Source organism: Crocuta crocuta, unplaced genomic scaffold (genome assembly GCF_008692635.1).
Source record: "Crocuta crocuta isolate KB4526 unplaced genomic scaffold, BGI_CrCroc_1.0 scaffold75, whole genome shotgun sequence".
NCBI classification, from domain to species: Eukaryota; Metazoa; Chordata; class Mammalia; order Carnivora; family Hyaenidae; genus Crocuta; species Crocuta crocuta.
In genome coordinates this window covers 75,803-99,145 of record NW_027530350.1, presented here as the reverse complement: position 1 = coordinate 99,145, position 23,343 = coordinate 75,803, and the positions used below count along the sequence as shown (strand labels likewise).

Sequence of the window (23,343 nt, the reverse complement as noted above, 5' to 3'; positions counted from 1 at the left end):
ACACATAAAAGTAACTATAGTATATATATAATATATATATTATATATATATATATGAATTCACAGCAAGACAGACAGACATGATCAATTGGGGAGATGTATTAAACAAATAATTATAATACCATAATCACCCTCTGTCTCAGGTAGGCCCCTGGCCACCTCTCCCTGGGTAGGTATTATTCAGGAATTAGCTTTAATCATTATCTCTGCCTGGGAAGCTTGCTGGACTCTCCAGAATAGGTTAGGCCCCTCCCCATTTACTAAAATGTTCTAATTGTCCTTGCACTTTGCCTTCAGATCACTCATCATGGTTTTAGTTAATTACTTGATGATTTGTTTGATATGTTTCTTTTCCACATGCTCCGTGTTTACCTTGATCACTCTCTCATTGTGATTCAGCTTAGTACGTGGTATATAGTGAGTCCCACTAATGTATCCTTGGAGTGAATGAATGAGTGCATGAGTGTCATGACAGGGGAGATTAAAGGTGCTGTGGGGGCATAAAACAAAGGGAGCTGACCCCTGTTAGGGGAAGGAACAGAGGACTGCTAGAGAGGTGACACAGGAGTGGAAAAGGGAAGGGTGAGTAGGAGAGCCATCCAGCTATGGGGAGAGAAGCGGGACGTCCGCTACAGCTAAGGGTAGTATTTGAAACTGATGTACAAAAAGAGTCTTGAGCCAGACTGTGAAGGACCATTTAAGTTTCTTGTTGTGTTTTTAATCTCAAGAGTTTAGACTTTATACCAACGACACTTAGAAGCCATTAGAGGATTAGAAGTAGGGAAATGGCAGATCTTTCTGCTTTAAAAGGACATCCTGATCCGTGTGTGCAGAACTGTGCAGGGACAAGCAAGTCTGGAGGTAGTGGGACCAGAGGGGTGACATGATGAAGTAAGAAACAATGTGGCTTGGACTGGGGTAGTGGCAGAGTCTCCTTCAATCACATTTTTAGTCAACACATATTACTGCACACCTACAATATACTAGGCCACGTTCTAGGAAATGGGGATATAGAGGCAAATAATACAGATGAAGTTCTTGAACATATGGGGTTTATATATGAATCGGGGGGTGGAGGGGATGTTGACACATGAGTAAGCAAATAAATAGGCCAGAAATGCTCATTACCTCTGAAGGAGGAACAAGTGGATTGACGGAGTTCCAATCCACCCTGTGCACGCCAGAGTACAATGAGAGGGAATCTTCAGGGTGACCGAAGGGTTCTAAGTGCCAAGCAGTAGGAACATCACAAGAATTCTGTACTAATGTAGCATGTGGTTTAATATATGAAGCTATTGGGTCAAACATACACAAATATGATTCAGAGATTTGAGAGACCCTCTTGTAATCTGAGGATCATGATGGCGAGGAATAAAAACGTGTAAAACACTGAAATGGAAGGGATTACAGAGAGGTCAGTTGTGGGTCTAGTTGTTATAATGCATCTTAAAATTCTTTGAACCTAATAAAGATTTACAAGGAAGATAAAATATAGAATTGCTTTCCAAAAGAAGACAAAAAGGAAAAAGAGGAAAATATTATCTCCAGAGTTAACAAACAGAAAGTAGGGAGAGACCCAGGTCTTCGTGGAGAAGATTGTTAATTGTTTTTATATTGGAGTTTTAAAATTGTCTTTTTTTCCCCTCTTCCTTTCAAACTTGTTATACATACACATATAAATGCGAAAAGCACTTTGGCAGTTGCTTATACAATTTTAAATTTTTTAAATGTTTATTCATTTTTGAGAGACAGAGAGACAGAGCAAGAGTGGGGAGGGGCAGAGAGAGAGGGAGACACAGAATCCGAAGCAGGCTCCAGGCTCTGAGCTGTCAGCACAGAGCCGGATGTGGCGCTGGAATTCAGAACAGATCATGACCTGAACCAAAGTTGGATGCTTAACCGACTGAGCCACCCAGGAGTCCCAACACGTACTGAGTTCTAAGTGTTCGCCCGAGAGCACCAGCTTTAATAACTCAGAGATGTGTCATTTGTGATAAATCTTGCCTACAGGAGTGCCCATTGCAGAACGGTGGAGAAAGAGGAAACAAAATGAAAACGTATTAATGAGACGTAGAACATCCACCAATCTAGAATTTTTGCAGGTGTCTCAATTGTCCAGCACCTCCCTTCTCTTGCTTTCTGCTGAAGATGCTTCAGAATTTGTGAGCCTAGTCTATATTTTCATTTTCTCGCCAAGGTGCCCAATTCTACATAGGGGCTTTAAAAAAAAAAAAAAAAAAACCTGGGAAGTTTTCTTCAGCAATGAAACTAACATTTAACGACACCTTCAACCTGTGTAACGTTCATCTTTGCCGACGCACAGGTGGCCTAGCTCTCCTGGGTTCCTTACATGGGGGTGTACGTATGCACACCTCTCTTACCTTTACGGAATACGGAAGGGACATAACCGCCAAGCGGTTGGCATGGCGCGTGGGGAACCCTGTGGAAATGTAATGCATGGTCGGGTTCATGAGGCGCCCTGGCTCCTAACCCTTGGTCTCCTAGTTCTGGGTCAGGATCGGTGCCTGTAGGCTCTGCTCCCACATTCAAAACGTGCCTTACTCAAAGCCACTCGAGTAGGTGCTTTGGGGGTGCAGAAGCAGGGGCGCTCTGGTTTTCTAAGACTGCCAAAATAATTCGGAACCTATATTTGGAAGCATGATAGAGGCTATACCCTCAGGATCCTCAAGGATATTCCTTAGTGAATTTCTTTTGGGGGGAGGGGAGGGGGAAGGGACTTCAGAGGTCACCAAGCCCAACTCTCTTAAATCCTAGAGGAGACACTGAAGCTCAGGGATGCTTACTGCCAGAGCGATGTCTGATGTCACCTTACCCTGCATCCTTAACTGAGGCCCTACCTGCAACGGCCCCGGCCCGTCTCCCCGCAGCTGAGGACCGGCGAGGGGCGTGTGGCACCGCTGGAAGCACCCACAGCCTTGTCCTCTCTGTGCGGTCGGGGAGGCGGCCACTGAGCGAGAGTAAGAGAGCGAGGGAGGGAGAAAGGAAGGAGGNCCCGCCGCCCCCCTGCGCCCTGCGGAGAGCAGAGGCTGGGCTCGCCCGGCCGGACCCGGTGCGTTTGAATTTCCCCCGCGGCGCAGCATTGGCTGCTAACCTGTAATGGATGACTGCACACTCCCCACCCCTGCCCAACCCCAAACTCCTTCCATTTCTCACTAGGAGCTAAGACTGAACTTAGAGGGTCGGGGGAGTGAGCGCAGCCGTGTCCCTTCCCGCCCACCGCCTGCAGGGGCTGGCTCCCGGGGCTGGCCGCTTTGCAGGGGTGCTGCGGGCCGCCCTGCAGGAAGGGAGCGCGGGGCGGAAGGTGGCGGTGCCTGCGCTGCAGGCGGCCGCTGGAGCACCCGGTGGGGATGCCCAAGGCGCCAGGCGGGCGGGGAAGCCTGGTTGCAGGACTGGGGCTCCGCTCGCGCCTGGGTGCACGAAGGAGCACCACGTGCCTTCCCACTAAGGTGGGCGGCCGAGGGAAGCAGGGGTGCGTGATGGTGGTGAGGTTCTCCCCCCTGACGCAGCCTCACTACAGTCTAGCAAGTAACTAAACTTCTAAAAGACGAGAAAGACGGCTGGGAACTGCAGTGGAAGATAGTAGAAAGGAAGGGGTAAATCTGTAATATTATGCTTTCTGGTGGTTTATGCTCTTGTGTTTTCTTGGAAATTGCAGTGCAGTTGGTTGGATTCATTCAAATGTTCTTGTCTGGTGCTGTGAACTCTTTCTCAGAGGAAGTGGAGGGCTGACTGTGCATTTTTTTTTTTTTTTATGGGAAAAGAGAGTTGGGTTTGGACTCCATTGTTTTTCAGATTCAAAGGTGATTACTAAACCAAATGAGATACATCAAAACATGGCATTGCTTGGATTGTATGAGTTTTGACATGTGCCAGTGTCTTGAACTCCATTATTTGTTATCATAGGCTTTTTGCTAAATATTCATTGTCCACTGTTTTGTATTTTATGGAGCTAGTTTGATTACCTACTAAAACAAAGGTCAAGCTACTATAAGCCATACTTCAGAACACTTGTATTTGTGTATTAATAAAAATAATCTTTACCTATTGAGATAATTTTTTTCTTAAAAAACACAACTTTTGCGACAGAGATTACACCCATCTATATGGAAGTGATGAAAAACTTTTTCTTTCATCAGAGTATGCTGCAGTCAAGAATGACCTATTTTCCCATCAGTTTTCTCCTCCCACATATAAAGTCTGTAGATACTGAGTGCTTACACTGCAGATGAGACTATTGAATGCTGTGGAATGTGAGTTAAGAATCCTTAATTCAGTGTACAATGCCCATCTACTATATGCATCATGTGGTGCCAGGTAATTGAGGAACCTATTAACAAAAGACTTAAAATTCTCAAACACGAGAGAATTTTCTTTCAGAAAAAGAAAGGGAGCTGCGGTAGTTGGCTACTACTTTTTATCTTTTCTAACACCTTAGGGATATGGCATTTTCATAGCAGTAATGGTGAAGTGAGTGTTGAGCATTGAAAGAGCTGTAGGGAATGAATGAGCTCTAGGGACAGCTTGGATTGGTGGGAACCATGGATGGGTGTGGCCATGTAGAAAAGAGTGACCTGCTGGATTCTCCTTCTCTGTAAGAATGTTAATGGTCTGATAGGCCAAAGGGTCTGTCTGATGATCACTTATCATAACTTAGCAGTCTTGATATTACATTGGTAATAGTGAAATTCGCAACTCCATTTTTCCAAAAAAAAAAAAAAAGAACCCATGCAAATTAGTAAGCCTAGCTAGAAAATTTTTATTTGCAGATTTAATGTCATCAGATTTCATAGGTACAGTTTTCCTAAATGTCATGAGGATTGGGTTTTTCTAAGACTTATGCAAAATATATTAACCATTATTCTGGACCCCATTTTGTCCAGAATAATGCATTTAAAAATGTTTTTTTTTTTGAAATGGGGGGGGAGAGAGAGAGAGAGAGAGAGAGAGAGAGAACACAAGCAAGGGAGCATCCTGGAGAGAGGGGGACAGAGAATCAAAGTGGGCTCCACCCAGACAGCAGTGATCCTTTTGCTGGGCTTGAACTTAGGAACTGTGAGATCATGACCTGAGCCAGAGTCTAAGGCTCAGCTGACTGAGCCACCCAGTCCTGCCCCTGTACTGCATTTTAAAAGGGGCATCTTCTTTAGGAAAGAAGTAATATTAGGAGCAATGTGTTCATAAGAATACACATTAGATTTGGTTGCATTTTACTGAGTTGCAGTATCTACCTCTGATACCTAAAGGAGCCCTGATCATTGAGAGATACGTTCCAAAATAGTTACAAGTGAACTGCTCTAATGCCTGGAGTGTGTTTCAAAATAATAAGTGGGGAGCTTTAGGGGTAGGGAAGTGGTTTCTTATAGATGAAACAAGATTGGCGATGGGTTGATGGTTGTTGAAGCTGGTGATGAGTTTGTGGAGTTCATTCTACAATTCTTCCTACTTTTATGTATACCAGAGGTCTTCTTTCAAAGTTCTAGCTGAGAGAATAGACTTCGTTTGACTTGTCACTAATTTAACATTTTTACTCATATCAGCTCCTTTAGGTTAGACTTGGTACCAAATAAGAGATTTTTTTTTAAATTTCCATTGAAGTTGTGGGTGTTAACTACTTGGGGTTTCTGAATGCCTCTGAATTAGAATGAAATCATTTTGTATCAAGTAGCATGTTTGCAGTTTACAGTAAAAAATGAGGAGGAGCCAGTTTTATTGTTTTTGTTTCAAGTGGGGACAGTGTAGCTATGCAATTCCTCAAGAAAAAAAGTTGAATTTAGTTTTAAATGCATTTATTTTTATTTATTTTTTAATTTTGAGAAAGAGAGAGCGAGCGAGCTGGGGTGGGGGGGGGGGGAGAGGGAGGGGGGAGAGAAAAAGAGAGAGAGAGAGAGAGAGAGAGAATCTTAAGCAGGTTCTATGCCAGCACTGAGCCTGCCAAGAGGCTCAAAAATACGACCCCAAGATCACTACCAGAGCTGAAATCAAGAGTCGGACACTCAACTGACCGAGCCACTCAAGTGCCCCTAAATGAATTTAGAAGAATGCCCAGAATAGTGTAAAAATTACAGTGACTTTAAAAAATCTTTTCCATTCTCAACTCATGATTGAATAGTCAAAAATGAATCAGCCTTACTGAACGTTTGCAGATTGCCCATGCCCAGATTGAAAAGAAAAAAAAGTACTAGATCTAGAGTAGATTGGCTTTTCCTCTACCAACCTTGCCAAAGAAAAAATAGCATGTGGTTTGTGCTATATATTTACCACATCGTATTCATACTTTGGTTTGCAAAGAAGAAGAAGAAGAAGGAAAAAAAAAAAAACTTCCAAAAAGTTGCTTGCAAAATTTATGTGTGTTTTTTTCCCTTTTAATCCATATAACCATATTCAAAGTTTGGAGGTCTGCTACAAGATAAGGTTTTCAGAAAACAATCTCTGTTGCCTTTTTAACTCCTTCGCCCAAACCCCAGTTCGCACACCGACCTCCCTGGCTGTTTGTTACCCAAACAAGGGAGCAATCACTACTGCAACTCTGATGTAGAGGTGGGCAGGCTGTTTGAAAAAACAGATAACAAAGTAGCACAAATGTCAAGCATCCTGCCTCATTTAACCCTGCAAATGATGACATTTCAAGGAAGTTTTTTTTTTTTTAAGATTCTCATTTCATATGAACTATAGTATCTGGTAAGTGCATTTATAAGTCTTTTAAGTCATATATTTAAGATTTATATAATGTGTTCAAACATTTCTAAGTATAACGAATTCATTTGTAACTCAGTTTGCTGTGATTTCTTAGGATGAGCTTCTGTGTTCCTTTGTTGAGTGTAGTAAGTTCTAGAAGGTAAAGACTGCCTGTTCGGCTCACTGCATTCTTGGCAGCATCTAACGCCATGCCTGGCATGTTTCATTTACTGAAGAAGCTTTTCAGATGATGCAGGACACTAGAAATTCGCACATATGTAAGTTAGCTAAAGTAGACTAAAAAGTAGTGCTTTTTATGCAGTCATGCACATTCTCTATCCCGACCCCGGTGTCTGGAGAGAAGGTGTGGGATAGGAGAGTGGTTGGGTCAGCCGCTGGTTGAGCCCTGGGGGTGTCCGGCACCGGGCACCAATCCCGCCCTTGCGAGCAGTCTTTCCAGTGAGGAGACTACCAGACCAGAGGCCCTTTACTGGTGTGTGTGGGCGGCCCACCCCACACCTCAACTCTTCTCCTGGTCTCCATTTTTGGCAAGGGAGGGCTACAACACCCTGGAACAGACATTTCTAATGTGTGGTCTGTATTGAAGTCAACAAAATAAATGACTGTATCAAAGTGAACAATGCCATGCTTTCGTAATTTCTTTGGGGAAAACCATTGATGACTTTTATATACGATTTAGTTCTTGTGTTACCTTCTGAAAGGTGGTTCTCAGCTGCACATTTGAAGCCCTTGGAGAGAGAGCCAGTTGGCTCTTTCCCTTAGGGATGTGGCTTCTGTTGGCTGAGGGTGGCATCTGGGTGCAGAGACCTTCTCAGAGACAGGGAACAAAATCTTTGTGTTACATTTCTTTGCATAGAATCGTTAACCATTATTACTGCCACAATGTTTTTGTACCAACTGACATTACTTGTGAAAAAAAAAATGGGTGTCCCAGAAATTTCAGGACATTTTAATCGCAGAAAATCTATATTTGCACATTTGATATTTGAAAACATTTTTTTGAATGTTTATTTTTGAGACAGAGGCATAACATGAGCAGGGAGGGGGGCAAGGGGGGAGGGGCAGAGAGAGGGAGACACAGAGTCTGAAGCAGGCTCCAGGCTCTGAGCTGTCAGCACAGACCCCTCCGTGGGGCTCATCCTCGTCAACTGCAAGATCATGTCCTGAGCTGAAGTCGGATGCTCGACCAACTGAGCCACCCAGGGGCCCCTGAAAGCGTTTCTGGTCATATGTACTTGGAGAGGGTCTGGGATCTAGTTAGGACGCAGATCCCCAGGCAGCATGCCAGGGCCCTGAGATTCTGCATTTCTGACAGGTGTTCGGACTGTACTTTCAGTAGCAACAGCATCGGGCACGGCCGCTGCTGTTTGATGGCGCTTAGTCAGACAGCAGGCCTGGAGCTCAACCAGTTTTAGGGTCCCCGGGCATTTCTCCCTAACAGCGCACTATTTCTGTAGCTCAGCAGTTTTCTGGTGGTGAGCCAAGTAGGTCTTGGCATCATTCTTCTTTCTTGAGGTCTCAACCCAATAACCCTTCACATCAGCTTCCCCAGGCTTCTCTGATTTTGTGGGAACCCGACAGGCATTAAGTGAGCTTTTTAAAAAAGTGTGATTGAAAAGCTTTCCTTATATAAAAACTCACATATTCTGATGTGTACTAATTATTTTAATTTTTTTAAATGTTTATTTTGGAGAGAGAGCATGAGCAAGGGAGGGAGAGAGAGAGAGAGAGAGAGAGAGAGAGACCGAATCTGAAGCAGACTCCTCCAGGCTCGGAGGTGTCAGCACAAAGCACGACGCGGGGCTCAAACTCACAAACTGCGAGATTATGACCTGAGCTAAAGTCAGATACCTAACCGACTGAGCCACTCAGGTGCCCCTGAAGAAAGTATGAAAAATAAACATGGATTGTAAATAGTTTTGCTTCATGAGTGACCCCTCTCCCAGGATTATAGCTAATCCTTATTATATCTGCAAGACTGAAATAATAAAATTTGTATTAGTGGGTGCATATTTGTTGAAGGGTTATTATTTCATTTTGAGAATCTCAGATACGGAGAGAGTACTTTCTAGTTTATGTCTGATGGTTGGTTAATAAACCTGCACATCTTTTTGACCACTTTTATAAAGACAAACCAGGCAATGAGAGACCTGGTATTAATTGACGGAGTTTATATTATAAACTTCTAGAATTCTCCCTTTTCTCACCCAGTCTATACCTACTAATGAGCAAATGCGCATGAGGTACCTTGAATTTTTGAAAGAAGAGGACAATAAATTAAACAATTGTTATTTACACAATTGATAGCTAATTATCTATCCCCTTTACTTGGCGGTTGAAACCCCCTCAAAGTGTTGTCAGAGCTCCAGGAGGAGACAATTTCAAGAGAAGAGTAACACTTGAAGAAATGTTTAGACAGACAACCAGCTAACATTTCAATGGGGGTATTTTGGGTGGGACAATCCCTTACATTGTAGAAATTTTAGCACCTCCCCTCACCGGCATCTATCCATGCAGCCCGCTCACCCAAGCAGCCCTCTTCACCCCCTGAGACCCTAAATATTACCCCCTGGCAAACGTACCGCTCCAGTTGAAGAAATACTGAGGAGAGTTTCAACCAAAAGGGAAATTTGCTTCTGGCTTTAGGTTTTGAGGAGGCCGTAGGCAATGGATTTCTCCCTCCCTTCTTCGGCTTCTTAAATTAAGGAAAAAGGCCAGACCAACATGGTGGCTAAAGATGGTGTTCATTTTGCCTGGGTTTAAGCTTCATGCTTTGAATACCCAAGTGGGTTTTATCATCTCATCCAGGGTGTCGTGAATGACCTACAGACCAAAAGCTTGTCTACCTTCGCTGATCACATGTGATTTTCCTTGACGCTTCTCCCCTCTATGAGGACTTTCACGTTGCCAGGCAATTTTAATAGTTTCCCTGTGAATCTCGCATGTGTACGTGTGCTGTGAATCAGAGCTACTCATAAAAAGGGATTAGAAATCAATGTTTCACCAACACCGAGGGCAACTGTATTAATTATTAATTTTGGAGGGACGTAAAGACTCTTGCAAGGATGAATTTTTGTGTCCGTACGTCAGTCACACTTTATTAAATGATCGATGATAATTGCTCTACACCCTGCCTTCTGTTCCCCCCTCAGATGGATCCTAATAGAATATCCGAAGATGACACTCACTGCATTAATAGAATTTTCAAACTCCATGAAAACGCAGATTTGCAAGACACAACTCTGGAGAGTCAAGACACAAAATTAATACCTGATTCGTGTAAGAGCATTAAACAGGCCTTCCGGGCAGCTGTACAAAAGGTGAGTCCACATGAGGATATAAGTCAAGGGCCTGCACTGACCCTGTTAATACTGAAAATTAATACTGGCTAAGTGCTGTTGACTTTGTTCTTTTTCATTTTAATCATTTGTAAAAGAGCTAAAGAGAATTTTTAAGGAGATGAGCAGAATTCTCTTGAAGTTGGTAGTGGTTTATTATGGTGACCAGAGACTTTCTTGCACATATTCTCTCCTTTCCTCTCTTTTCTTTTCTTTCCTTTTCATTGTTTTAAGAGGAGGCACTTAAATTCATGCATTGAAGGAGGACAAAGCTAGTTGGTGGTAGTCAGTGCGTCACTTTGCTAGTTTGAATTCTCTGCCCTAGAAACCTTTCCCTCAGCTTATAGGACTTGCTGCCGTTGTCTTTACACTTGGTTTTGTAATGGTAGGATCTCCTATTCCACATCTGTGGACCCAGGACTCTGTTAAATACTTGTAACTGGTCTGGGGGAATCTGGGTGGCTTAGTCAGTTAAGTGTCCAGCTTTGGCTCTGGTCATGATCTCATGTTTCGTGGGCTTGAACCCCATGTCTGGCTCTGTGCTGGCAGCTCAGAGGCTGCAGCCTGCTTCAGATTCTGTCTCTGGCTCTCTCTGCCCTTTCCCCACATGTGCTCTGTCTCTCTGTCTCTAAAATAAATACAAATTAAGACAAAAATAAAAAAAAAATACTTGTAACTGGTCCAGTGTTGTCATCTGGAGTGAGGAGGTAAGCAAGCAGAGCAGGAGGCGATTTGCTGACCAAGGTGGAAATTCTGCATCCGTTTTCTCATTTCCTGGGAGAGCTGGGTGAGGAGGGAGGAGATGGGGATGAGAAGACCAGTGACTTCTCTTAATCTACAGCTCTAAGTGAGAAACACTGTAATATCTGTATGTTCTACTTTTCTGAATAGAGTCACTTCAGATTTTGCAGCCTTGGAATTATTTTATGGACTGACTCCACCCAAAACTGGGTAGAACCCAATGACTTCAGTGAATTCTAGCAAGCACGTCTGTGTGGATTCTTGCATATACCCATAGATCCCAATCCCTAGTTTGCAGCTCCCTGGACTATCTCTGATCATCTTAGAGTAAATCCTAAAGCTCTCAAACTCCTTAAATCTAAATTGAGTTTTAATTTAGTCTATTTTTTAAAAACTCCACATATAGTAATAGCATTTTTAAATGTTTATTTATTTATTTTGAGAGAGAAAGAGAGAGAGAGAGAAAGTGTGTGCACATGTGTGTGTAAGCTGGGGAGGGGCAAAGAGAAAGGAAGAGAGAATTCCAAGCAGGCTCCATGCCATCAGTGCTGAGCTTGAGAGCCTGATGCAGGTCTCAATCCCACGACCCTGGGATCATGACCTGAGAGTAAATCAAGAGTCGGGTGCTCAACTGACTGAGCCACCAACACACCCCTAGTAATAGCATTTTTAAAAAAGGATGTATCAGAGGTAGAGAGGAAGGGAGATGAAGGTGTTTTGTGTGACCCATAAAGTTGATATTTGCTGTACTCTATCAAATCTAAGATACCACCAATTTTCAACTTACATCATTATTTAATGCATTGGAAAGAAAGAATGAATGAAGGAGGGAAGGAAGGAAGGAAGGAAGGAAGGAAGGAAGAAAACAAGGAAAGAAAGAAGGAAGGAAGGAAGGAAGAAAAAATTAAACACGATCCTCATAGATTCTGTTTGTGTCTTAATTTCAGAGTTAGTCTGCTCATTTTTTTGTTTCATTTTATGTTTTAATTTCATTGGTTTGCTTTTTATCCTATCTCCCAAATGTTGAGCAATCTATCTATAAACAATAATTTACATGTACGAGAGGTAATCTATTAGTTAAAAACCAAACCCCTAATTAAGGTATTCTGGTTAGGTAAATGATTGTCTCCTTATTTTCTGTGTGAACTGACCTATATTGTATCTCCGTACAATGAAGAGATAAGCTTTTAATTTAACAAGTGTCCTGGTTCTTAAAAATTATCCTTCTGTTTGTTTTTTTCGTGGAAGAATAAGATCAGCCAAGATAATTTTGAAAATAAAAAATATTAAGAATATTAAAAAATATTAAGAACAGGTAGCATTAACATTTATTTAGAAGAATGCAAAAGTGGTTCATCTTAACGAGTCAAAAGAGAAAAACATTAGCATCTCGTAGATACTAAGAAGTGATTGACAAAATTTCGCATTTATTTCTGATGTTTAAAATCCATTAGAAAACAGAACCAGATGGATTCTTGATGTTCTAAATACCTCAAACTAAAAGTTGGCAAATGATGAAAAACAGAAACATTTTCTTAAAGTCAGGGACACAACAAAGATGCCTAGTGTCCCGGCATTATTTACCGGGCATTATTAGTTCAGAATACTAGCTGATGTAATTATAGGAGAGAATGAAATAAGAAAGCATATGTAAATATACATAAAAATACGTGGAAAAGCCAACATTTGCATATGCTGATTGTATACTTGGGAAAATTCAAAAGAACTAAAAGGCTGCAAGCAAAATAAATCAGCTTGTAAAAATTAGTAAGTAATAATCACTAGCTGTCCCTATTTCAAACAAGAATTCGAAAACACAAAACACAAGAATTAGCAAATACAAAAGTGCCTGGCTGGCTCAGTCAGTGGAGCATGTGATTCTTGATCTTGGGGTTGTGGGTTTAAGTCCCACGTTGGGTGTGGAGATGGCCTAAAAATAAAATTAAAAAAAAAAAAAAGAAAGATGAAAGAGAACACAAATGAAAGATTCCGTTCGTAATTTTTAAACAGCCCTAAAAATTAACTTAACAAGGCATGGACAAAGGCATGGAGATTAAAGTAGAAAACTACAGAGGCATTTACAAGGTAAAGATGTAACCATGTAAAGTCCTGATCTGCGGAAGGGACCATACACCTTAAAGTAGACTTTACTGGATGCGTGAATGTGTGTGTGTATAAAATCTAGTATACTAGAACGTGATTTTAAATAAGTGGACATAGTTTGAATTATTCAAAACCAGTACTGGGAGGATTTGTTTACTATTTTTGAAAGTGACAGCCTTTCACCGTCTGAGGTGAAAACAGATCCCAGCCGGAGAGAGTACTTTGGCCGGTCGCTGATCCCTGGCCGTCCCACGCCTTCTGCAGTTTCCGAGGACTTCTCTGTCCCTCCCTGCCCCATCAGAACTCCCCTGTTCATTGTCCCATTTCCTTTGAGCTTTCCAAGTGACTGCCTAGATAGTATGACAAACCAATTTGTACTTAAAATGAGCAACAATGACAGAAGTTTCACTGTTTTGGGAGCTTTTTGGAGCCTTGGTGCCTTGTTCCAAATAATAACATTCATATTAGAGATTCGGTACCTGGGAAGCCAAAGGAGAAAGATTTGTGGGCAGACAAGAATAAGTAACTCTTCTTATGAAAGGCACACAGTTTTGATTGTATTTACAGATTACTGTGACTCAGAGGACGAGTAGAGCTTTACTGTTAATAGCACATTTTTTTGTTGTGCTGTGAGATTTACCCATTATTCATGGGTAATAACACTACACACAGACAATCCTTTTTAAAGAGTAAGGAGCTGTCATAACATACCAATGTGTGTTTGGAGGTAGAAAATGCCATTGCTTCCCCCAGACAAGAGGATCTTTAAGAAGGAGACGAGTGTTCTCCATCCCTTATCATTAGAATCAAGCCATGTTTATTAAGTGCACACACAGTGCTAGGCATTTTGCCATCATGTCTCCTATATCCAAAGGCTTACTCTTCTTTCACCTTCGCCAAATAGTGATTTGCCGGCTGTGTTATCGTTTGATGAAGATTATTGGTTAATATGACATTCTGTACATCTTGCCAAAATAATCAGATTTCTCATTTCTCTTGGCAATGCTGAAAATCGGATGGAGGCATCAGGCGTCCATGAGTAGCTTTGGATCTCAGTTTCAGTTCTAATATAGATATTGAGTGAACCCGTAAGACAAAATTACATGTGAGGCTGCAGTCATTATTGAAAGATCAACCCATCCAGTGGTAACAAATGCTAGACATAAGCACAATATTACATTATATGTGTGCAAAAAGTGGTGTTTACCCAGCCCGTCTTTGGTCAGACAAGTAATGCTGTTTTTCCCCCTTTTTTTTGTTTGTGGCTGGGCTTTCTTGGCTTTTTTTCCCCTTTAGCACAGAACTCTGAAAGCCTCTCAGCGATCCAGCCCTACCAACCACAGTTTACAAAGTCTAGCATAACAGTCTATGACAATAAAGAAAACACTAGTACAAATATGGTGTCCAATTTATAGAGCAATTCTTGTTTCCAGCTTTGGCAGCCTCTCTGGCCTCTGCGAGCCTGAGGAGTGGAGTGGTAAGCTCAGGCCTGAGCAGGGGCACTTGGGCCTTAGATCTCCCGGCCAGTCTCTGTGGAAAACCATGTGTTTATGCACTAAATATACATTCTGAGCCCTCAGGGCTGTGACTTGGCTAGATGTCAGTATGCCCAGTTGTTGATTTCATGTTGCGTACCTGGTTGTGAAAAACATCCCAAAACTTACTTTGAAAAGTATTCTAAAGAATGAGAGGGAGGAGACAGATGAATGTGGGATCTTCAGTGCATTCAAGATAACCTCCCCCCACCCCAGACGTGGGAAGGCAACATGAAGATTTATTTGTATCACTTTATTTATTTATTTATTTTAACATTTCTTTTTTATGTTTATTTATTTTGAGAGAGAGAGAGCATGTGCACGAGTGGGGAAGAGGGTCAGAGAGAGAGGGAGAGAGAATCTTAAGCAGACTCCAAGCTCTGCAAGGAGCCCACCGTGGGGCTTGATCCCACGACCATGAGATCACGATCTGAGCCAAAATCAAGAGTCGGACGCTTAACCAACCAACCCACCCAGGCACCCCCCACATGTATGTGGATGTTTTTAATATTAGCTTTTAAAACATTTTTGTGACTATTCTATAATGTACCTAATATACAGGAATATTTTACTTAATGCTTAAATTAATAAATACCCATGTTTGGGAGTATGAAAACATTTTCCCCAAAAAAGCTGTATAAACAGAAGTGTTGAGAGGCCGTGGAACGAAGGTGCAGCCTCTATCAGGACAAGGAGTGCAGCACCTTTGACTACGTCACATGTAATGTAGCCTCAAGAATGAAGGCACAGAACAAATAGGTGACTGATGACTTATGGAACTCTGAGCTAATATTTGTAAATAAACATGGGTTGTCAACCAACTCATGAAGCCAGAGTGTTAGTAGCCTGGTTCTCATTTATGTGATGTCTGAACCAGTGTTACAACGGATAATTATTAATATTGTAGCCAGAGGCTATACGGCCCCAATACAGATACAGTAATACAGATAATTTTTGTTGAAAGTTATCTTCATCCAGGCTTTTTCCTTTGGACATGTTTTCCTCAGGTCTCTGCCTTTCCATAGCTTGTAAACTATCTAGAGGCAGGCCTGTAATGCGAACTGAAAACACAACTCTGGCTTCTTATTTAAGTATGATTTTATAAAACTCTAATTTTGTTGCAGAAAAGCCAAAGATGATAATGACTGCCAATAAACTGTCGTGTTGGCATATTCTCTTTTTTTTTTTTAATGTTTATTTATTTTTGAGGGAGAGAAAGTAAGAGAGACAGAGCACAAGTGGGGAAGGGACAGAGAGAGAGGGAGACACAAAATCTGAGGCAGGCTCCAGGCTCTGAGCTGCCAGCACAGAGCCCAACGTGGGAGCTCGAACTCAAAAGCTATGAGATCCTGACCTGAACTGAAGTGGGATGGTCAACTGACTGAGCCACTTTGAGCTTCCAAAAGCTTACTGGAAAATGGGGAGTAAAACAAGAACCGCCATTATTGAACAACTAATTCTTACCTAGAATTCTTACTTTATTCCCTGAGTATCAGTACATATTTGGTCTCATCTCCTGTAGGATTCACAGTGTAAATGAAACTACCTCCTCATATAAGAATGGTGTCCCCTTGGAGTGCTTGAGTGGCTCAGTTGGTTGAGTGTGCGACTCTTGGTTTTGGCTCAGGTCATAATCTCACGGCTTGTGAGAATGAACCCTGGATTGGGCTCTGTGATAAACAGTGGGAAGCGGGCTTGTGATTCTCTTTCTCCCTCTCTGTGCCCCTCCCTGCTCATTCTCTCTCTCTCTCGCAAAACAAACAAACAAACAAACAAACAAACAAAAAGAATGGTGTACCCAAAGATTTTCAATGCTTTGATCCCTAAGGAAGTACTCACTGTTATGTGGCACAGTCTACATTGCTGTAACAATGAGAACCCCTCACTCAAACTAAATAAGACAGAAGTTTGTTCTCTCCCGTACAGAAATCTGGGGTGAGCAGTCCAGGAGTGGTAGGGAGGCTCCCCTATCCTCAACTGGTACCTTCTATACCTTCCATCTCTTGGTCCAAGTTGGCTTTTCCATTTGTTGATATTTCCAGACAGAGGAAAGGGAGAGAGAAAAGGCAAAGGTGGTACCTGGGAGCTGATATGCCATCACATCTATTGGCTGGAACTTACTCGTATGATCACATCTTGCTGCAAGGGAGGCTGCACAATACCATCTCTAGTTGAGCCGCCATTTGCACCCAGGTTCGAGGAAGGGGGGTGCCCATAGCTGGGAGGAGGAGAAGCTTCATTCTAAGGGACAGTGACCAGTCTCCAATACTCACTAAACCGTGTTTAGGCAGGTGTGAGCTCATTGTATGAGCAGACTTAACTCTGAATACATAAATCTATGAAAAATTTGAATGGCTAAGATTTTCTTTTCTTTTTTTTTTTAATGTTTTATTTATTTCTAGGAGAGAGAGAGACAGAGTGAGCAGGGGAGGGTCAGAGAGAGAGGGAGACACAGACTGAAACAGGCTCCAGGCTCTGAGCTGGAGTCTGGCAGTCAGCACAGAGCCCGACGCGGGGCTCGAACCCACGAACCGCGAGATCATGACCCAAGCGAAAGTCAGACGCTTAACCGACTAAGCCACCCAGGCGCCCCTAAGATTTTATTTTCTAAAAGTTAAAATACTTTAGAATTTATTTGGATTCCAGGAGAGAGAGAAATTTAAAGGTAGATTTAACAGCATGCATCTAGTGGAAGAACTTTCAAAGATTTGTTTAGGCATATGTGTCTCCACATCTGTGATCTTCGAATGAACCTTGACTGTCACCTGCACAGTTTTTAGTAGATTTTATGGATTCAAGAACATTTTTTTAAAGCCAAAAAGTTTATCAGATTAAGTGGTTGTTTTCTCCATATAGAGAGGTGATCTTTTATAATTCCTATGTCAATTATTGCAAGAAGGCTATTCCCTTTTTAAAAATTAAAGCACAGGGGCGCCTGGGTGGCTCAGTCGGTTAAGCGTCCGACTTCAGCTCAGGTCATGAGCTCACGGTTCGTGGGTTTGAGCCCCGCGTCGGGCTCTGTGCTGACAGCTATCTCAAAGCCTGGAGCCTGCTTCAGATTCTGTGTCTTCCTCTCTCTCTGACCCTCCCCTGCTCACACTGTCTCTCTCTCAGAAATAAATAAAATATTTTTTAAAAATAAATAAATAAAAAATAAAAATTAAGGTACATAAGAAATAAAAAATTGAGTAGATCTTAAATACTTACAAAGTTGTGATCATGACATTTGTTGTATAGCCATTATTTCTCATTTGCTTTTTAGTGAAATACACACATAACAAACATAAGGGGAAAAATTAAACCCCATTCATTATCGCTTTGCCTTTGTATATGAGTATGTATGTGTCCCAAGAAAATTTCTTGTAAACCCACAAGGAAACTTGGGGTTTGGGGGCACTGGTGTTCCCAAATCAAGATGTTAGTCATGTAGTGGTTTTCCAATGGGATTTCATCTACACCATAACAGTTTTGGGAACTGCAATTCCATCAACCCCAATCATATCTAGCATTTATGAAAGCTGTTGTTATGGGAAAGATCAAGTAAGACCCACAGAATTTTCCTACAAAACCAAGGCCATCTAATGCCTTTTGGCCAGCAATCGGCTTTTGGCTATGGTGTGCTCCATCTTAGAGGCAAAAGGTAGAAGGGTTTGCAAGAGGGAAATAACAGTGAGTGGCATCAGCAGAGGTGGGCTTATCTGTGTGCTATAAGTATCCTAGGATGGGAGAAAAGATATTTGGGGTTGGTAAAGGAAAGACATGCCTGGAAGAGAACATCTCATTATGTGGACTGGGATCTTGAGCTACAGTTTTAGAACTGAATAACACGGAAGTCCTTGGCTGGAAGGGAAGGTGGCAGAGGATGGATTGGACTGTCCCCCCAAAGTGGCCCATCCTAGGGGAAACATAACCTGTGGAGGTGGAGAGAATGATGTTTCCTAGAGCAGTTTCCCAAACCTGCTTGATCTTAAGAATCACTTTGGGACCGTAAAGAGGCTCCCAGATTGGTCACAAAGACTTGGTAGTCCAGGAGTAGACTTTGTGATTGCAGAAATCCTCTCTGAGAAGAGCTGGTCTGTCTCTAAAGGAAGACTTCAGGGAGGTAGCACCTAGGACCAAGGAGGTGTTCTAAGCATCTTAGAAAGAAATGAGAGCCACTGGGGTACAGGGAGATCATTGGTGAATTTAAGTGACTATATTTGAGAAGTCGGAGCAAGGCTGTGTGGTGTGGAAAAGGTGGCTTTTGAAAGTTGCAAAGAGCAGCCTATCGCTAAAATGATTAGACAGAGGTTTGCTTGAACTTTCTGAGATTCAGGGTCCGAGTTTTGGTCCCATATAGCTTCCTCATCACTAGGGTACTTCCCTTGCCCCCAGTCTGTACCTTTTTGGGTGGTGGTGGTTGTGGTGATAGTAGTAAAGATGATAATGATAACCACAAATCGTGAAGCTCATAGTCATCAGAAAGTTCTGGTGGACTCAGAAACTCTTCCTCTCAGTGTCAATACCTGCTTCTTATCTGATTGAACCCTTTTCTGGTGCAGGACCATACCATCTTCTCCATCTCCCCAACCACAGCCGGAACATGGCCTTACATGCTCCATTACCAGCTCTTCACCTGGCCCCCATCCTGTGGATTCTCCCTCCTTGCAGTGACTTCTCCCACCCAGTCACTATTGCTGTCACCTTAATGCAGGTGTCACCATCGCTCTTTCTTGCCCGGGCCACTGCAAGTGTCCAGCCCATCTGTGATCTCACTGCCTCTAACCCATCCTTTCCACAGCTGAGTGGCTTCTAAAATGCAAATCTGAACATGTCTCTTATTTTCCTGCTTAAATAATCCTCCAGTCGACCCCCGTAACCAACAGGATAAAGTGTGAGCTGCTGAACACGTAACACAAACTCTTATGCTCTAGAAACCTCATTCTAAACCCTGCCTCTCCAGGCTCATTACCTGGCATGCCATCCCAGCACCCCACCCAGCCTGTGCTCAGCGGCCCTGCCACAGTAAAGCGCTGGCAGTTCCCTCAGCTCGCTGTGCCCTTCCCTACTCTGCTTCCCTGCTGTGATCCGAGGCACAGAGAGGGCAGATGGCATCTCTCCCAGAAACACAGCCTCCTCAGCACCGCACAGGATACCTGGCCTCTAGCATCCATCAAGAAACTTTGTGGAACGAATGGATGGATGAATGAAAGAGGGGTGCTTGTGCATAGTCCTTTATAGGCTATTCCAGACCTTTCTTGTGTAGTTAGTTCTCTGATTGTCTTTCAAACTCCAGCACAGTCCCTACTTCCCAAAGCAGGCCCCTACTGATGCCCGCCTGCCCACCTTTGGGTTAGGAGCTTCTCCTGGGCATGCCCAGGGCCTCTTTATTCGCCCCTGTCATTCAGTACATCCATTGCAGAAGCGTGGGTGAGCTTTCCACGGACGGGGACTGTGTGGTGTTTAGTTTCTCTCCCGAGTGACGGGCACACAGTAGGTGCTCAGCGGAAGGAAGAGCAGTTTAATGAATAAGTGGTCGAGCTGTGCTCGTCCCTGCTTTCAGTGTCGTCAGAGGCTGGTTGTTTGACGTTGCCGGAAGCTAGCCGCATGACGCATGCTCAGAAAGACCCACAAGCGCCTGCGTCACTCCTGCGCCGGCCGCTTATCCTGCGTCGCGCAGAGAGGAGTTTCTACCTGTGGGGTGTGAACACGTTGAGGGACCGTGAGGCTGGAGGACCTTGATTTGCCACCCTGTCCCTTCCTCCCTGGCCTTATTTGTCCGCAGCGGCTGGCCTGGTACCTCCGTGCCCTTTGGAGTCGCATTCCTGGCAGACTGATACTTTGGGGAGGGTCTGCCTTCTTCAGAGGACGCGAGGCTCGGTGAATGTCAAAGCTCTGCCGGTGTTAAGGTGGCATTATTGTCTCAAGTGGCACGGGAAGGCGGAGACATGCTAAATGGCACGGTTGGCCCAAGATGCCACACGGCAGGCCCCTCGATTAAACTTTGTAAACGAGCACCATAGTGCAAGGCGTTTTGAAATTGGGCTCTTTATGAAGACTAATATTGCTGTCACAAGGCAACTTTATGAAAACCCTAGGGGACCTTTAACTGTAGCAGAAGCTTCCTCATTTAAACCATGAAGGTTAAACAATAAAAACTAATTTTCTATTCCCAGCATAGCCTGAGTGCTGCCAGGAAAGCATCACTCTCTTTTAGGAAAACAAGGGCACGCTCTTCGCCAGCCCTTTGGTGGGAGAGTACATTATCCATCTGCAAAGATGTGTCTTTTCCAATCAGCAGATTTCTTTCAGCGGGGGAGAAATAAGCTCCCCCCGACTGTACTCGGGTGGGGGGAGGAGACCAGTCCACATCTTGGTAAAGTTCTCCACTGAGAACTTCCAGAGGTGGTCACGGGATGGTGGTGGCTGATTTAGTGAGGAGGCAAACAAATGAGGTGGCGTGCTGGGGGTGTGGGCTGTGGATAGAATCCGTGTTGGGCCTGGGTGAATTTAGTAAATCAGTAGTTTATATTAAGAAAGAAGTAACATTAGGGATCAAAATGTAGACTTGCAAATGCATCAGAGAGGGCTCTTCCTTTCAGGATTGGTGACCCCAATGCCCTATCTACCTGCTCCCCTTCCCGGTCCTCCTCTCCTCGTCCCCAGTGGGGATGGTCAAGAACTGCCCTTGGCCCTCCCCCCCCCCCCCCCCCCCCCCGGGGCTCCTCTCCCATTGTCCTGCTACCTGGAGGGTGAGAAACACGGGCTACTCTCCACCCTTCCTAAGGTGTATGTAAGTGACAGAACACCCAAGGGATCTCTCTCTTAAAGCTCTTTGCTTTGAGGGTATTTTGAGCTGTTACCACTGACAGTTCCTAAGGAACGAGGGCGTCCCCAGCTCCATCCAGGTGCATATGCAGTGTCCCTCCTGTATCCTTGGATTAGAAGGTGAGTGTGAGCTTTAGGAGAGGGAGGAAAGCAAGAGGCTGAGACGTCTGTACTAATTCTGTCTCTTTAGTTGGTGCACAACAGCTAGGTATTCTTTCTGTGCCTTGTAAACCAAGAATACCAGGAAAATAAAACCTGTATAGATAAATAGCTACTGATAAAGAGCTATTGATGAGATGGTAAGACTCATCTCTCTGAGAGAGCACTTGGAGACAGGTCTGTATGAAAGGGAGGGCAGGATGCTCACAGTGGAGACTGATTAGAAGCAGTTCTGCACAGGGGTGTCCCAGAGTGGCCTCAGAGGTAGGGTCTGGGGACCCAGGGGGGAATAGCAAGAGAGTGTAGGGCAGTACAGGACCTGGTAAGCCCAGGTAAGGAATGTGCGCTTGCTCCTGACGGTCTGCGCGCAGCCCCCCAGGGGACTTTCAGAGAAGGAACATGGTCCTCTGAGTCCCGATGCTCCAGCAGCAGCAGAGATCAGTTTGAGGAAAGCAAGGGACTGGAGAGAGAAAGGAGGCTATTCTCATAATCCTAGTGACAAATGAGGAAAGCTTGAAGGAAGGCAGTTGTGCTTGGTGGACAGGAGGAGATGGATCTCTGAGCAGTTTACATGGCGGAAGTCTGCAGGACTTCTCTGCCGAATAGGAACTGGCTATTCATTCTCAGAAACAACCCATGTGTGGTATTCATGTGCTAACTCGGCTGATGAATACACCATTCTTGTAACTAGGTTGGAGAAGAATTACATGAAGGGTATCATTAAGATGTTAAAATGAATGCATTACATATGTTAACAAGTGTATGAACCCTGTATTATATCTGGCAAACGGGGTGTTAAATCCTTGTTCAACCAGCCAGATGTCCCTGCAGCTGCTGCTGGTACTGCGGAGGGAGGCAGCCACCTGAGACCCCGGCTACGAGCCGGTGCCAGTGGTTCCTGAAGCATCTGGCTGTACAAATTGCTTCTTCTAGGCTCTGATTGACAGGCGCCACACGGATCACGCAATTCACATCACAATGCACAGGTGGGATTGTCAGTCTGAGAAGCCCAGCCTCCAGCAACTTGACCTTTTCTGGGAATCTTTATAGCTAGGAATGTCCCCGGTGGGAGCTTCAATCTACGCATATCATTTTGTAAGATAATAAAACACTGCAATCAAGCAAAAAAGACCAACTTAATGACAATCACTCTCGAGTTGGAATGCTCTCAAAGTCTTGTTTGGGGCAGTTGTCCAACTGAGTTTGCGAAGGCGGGCTTAACGTTTGCCGTAAATATTTAAATTACCTGGAGCAAAATTTTCATAACTACCCAAAGGAGTTGAAAATACACATAAGTATTTGTATGTATTCTTTTGGAGTATATTCTCTTCTAAGCGGCTTTGAGTATCAAGATTGAGCCAGTTCTGGGATGTCTCTCGTCTCCCTATGTTTGGTGAAAGGCCCTAAAATATGTTAGAAGGTGTTTGAAAGGGCCCGTTCCGACAGACTGAAGACACGGTCTGTACCTAAACGTAAGTTAAAGTTACCCTGCCGCACTCTGGGTATGGTGCTTGCATGGTGATCTCGGGAGAAGTTGAGAAGTTGCAGTCCTAGAGGCCACAGTTACACAATCACATTGATCCTTTGTGTGCTTTCCTTCGTGGAGGAGAAATTGTGAAATCACAACATTTTTCTATGAGTGAAATAAAAGTCGAAATTAAAAACAAAATTTTTATATGGGTTGTTTTCCTGCCTGTTCAGACGTACTCTGACAACAAAGATGAAACGTTAGTGCGGCCTAAATAGGAGAATACCACAATGAGAAGATTAAGACATGTTGTGAAATTTCCTCATCTCTATTGTTTTTAGACTTTGGAGTCGGGGCGACAACAATTTCAAATCTGCAAAGTCTGGCTGCCGCATCCCAGGCCTGTCAATGCTCGTCGACGTCCACTAGGTGGCAGTATGTCAGAGGCTTTCTTTCCTCCCTGAATTGGCAGCAGT

At 43.6% G+C, this 23,343-nt stretch overlaps 1 protein-coding gene across 1 annotated transcript in view; it reads left to right on the top strand.

Annotated features, from left to right (window-relative positions):
* The first annotated feature begins 2,175 nt into the window (after positions 1–2,175).
* The window catches only part of TNFSF11 (TNF superfamily member 11), a 30,382-nt gene continuing 9,214 nt past the window's right edge, over positions 2,176–23,343 (top strand). The window contains exons 1-2 of the mRNA XM_077765659.1: positions 2,176–2,196; positions 9,869–10,036. Coding sequence (XP_077621785.1) covers positions 9,869–10,036 — 168 coding nt within the window. The 5' untranslated portion in view covers positions 2,176–2,196. The remainder of the gene's footprint in view (positions 2,197–9,868; positions 10,037–23,343) is intronic.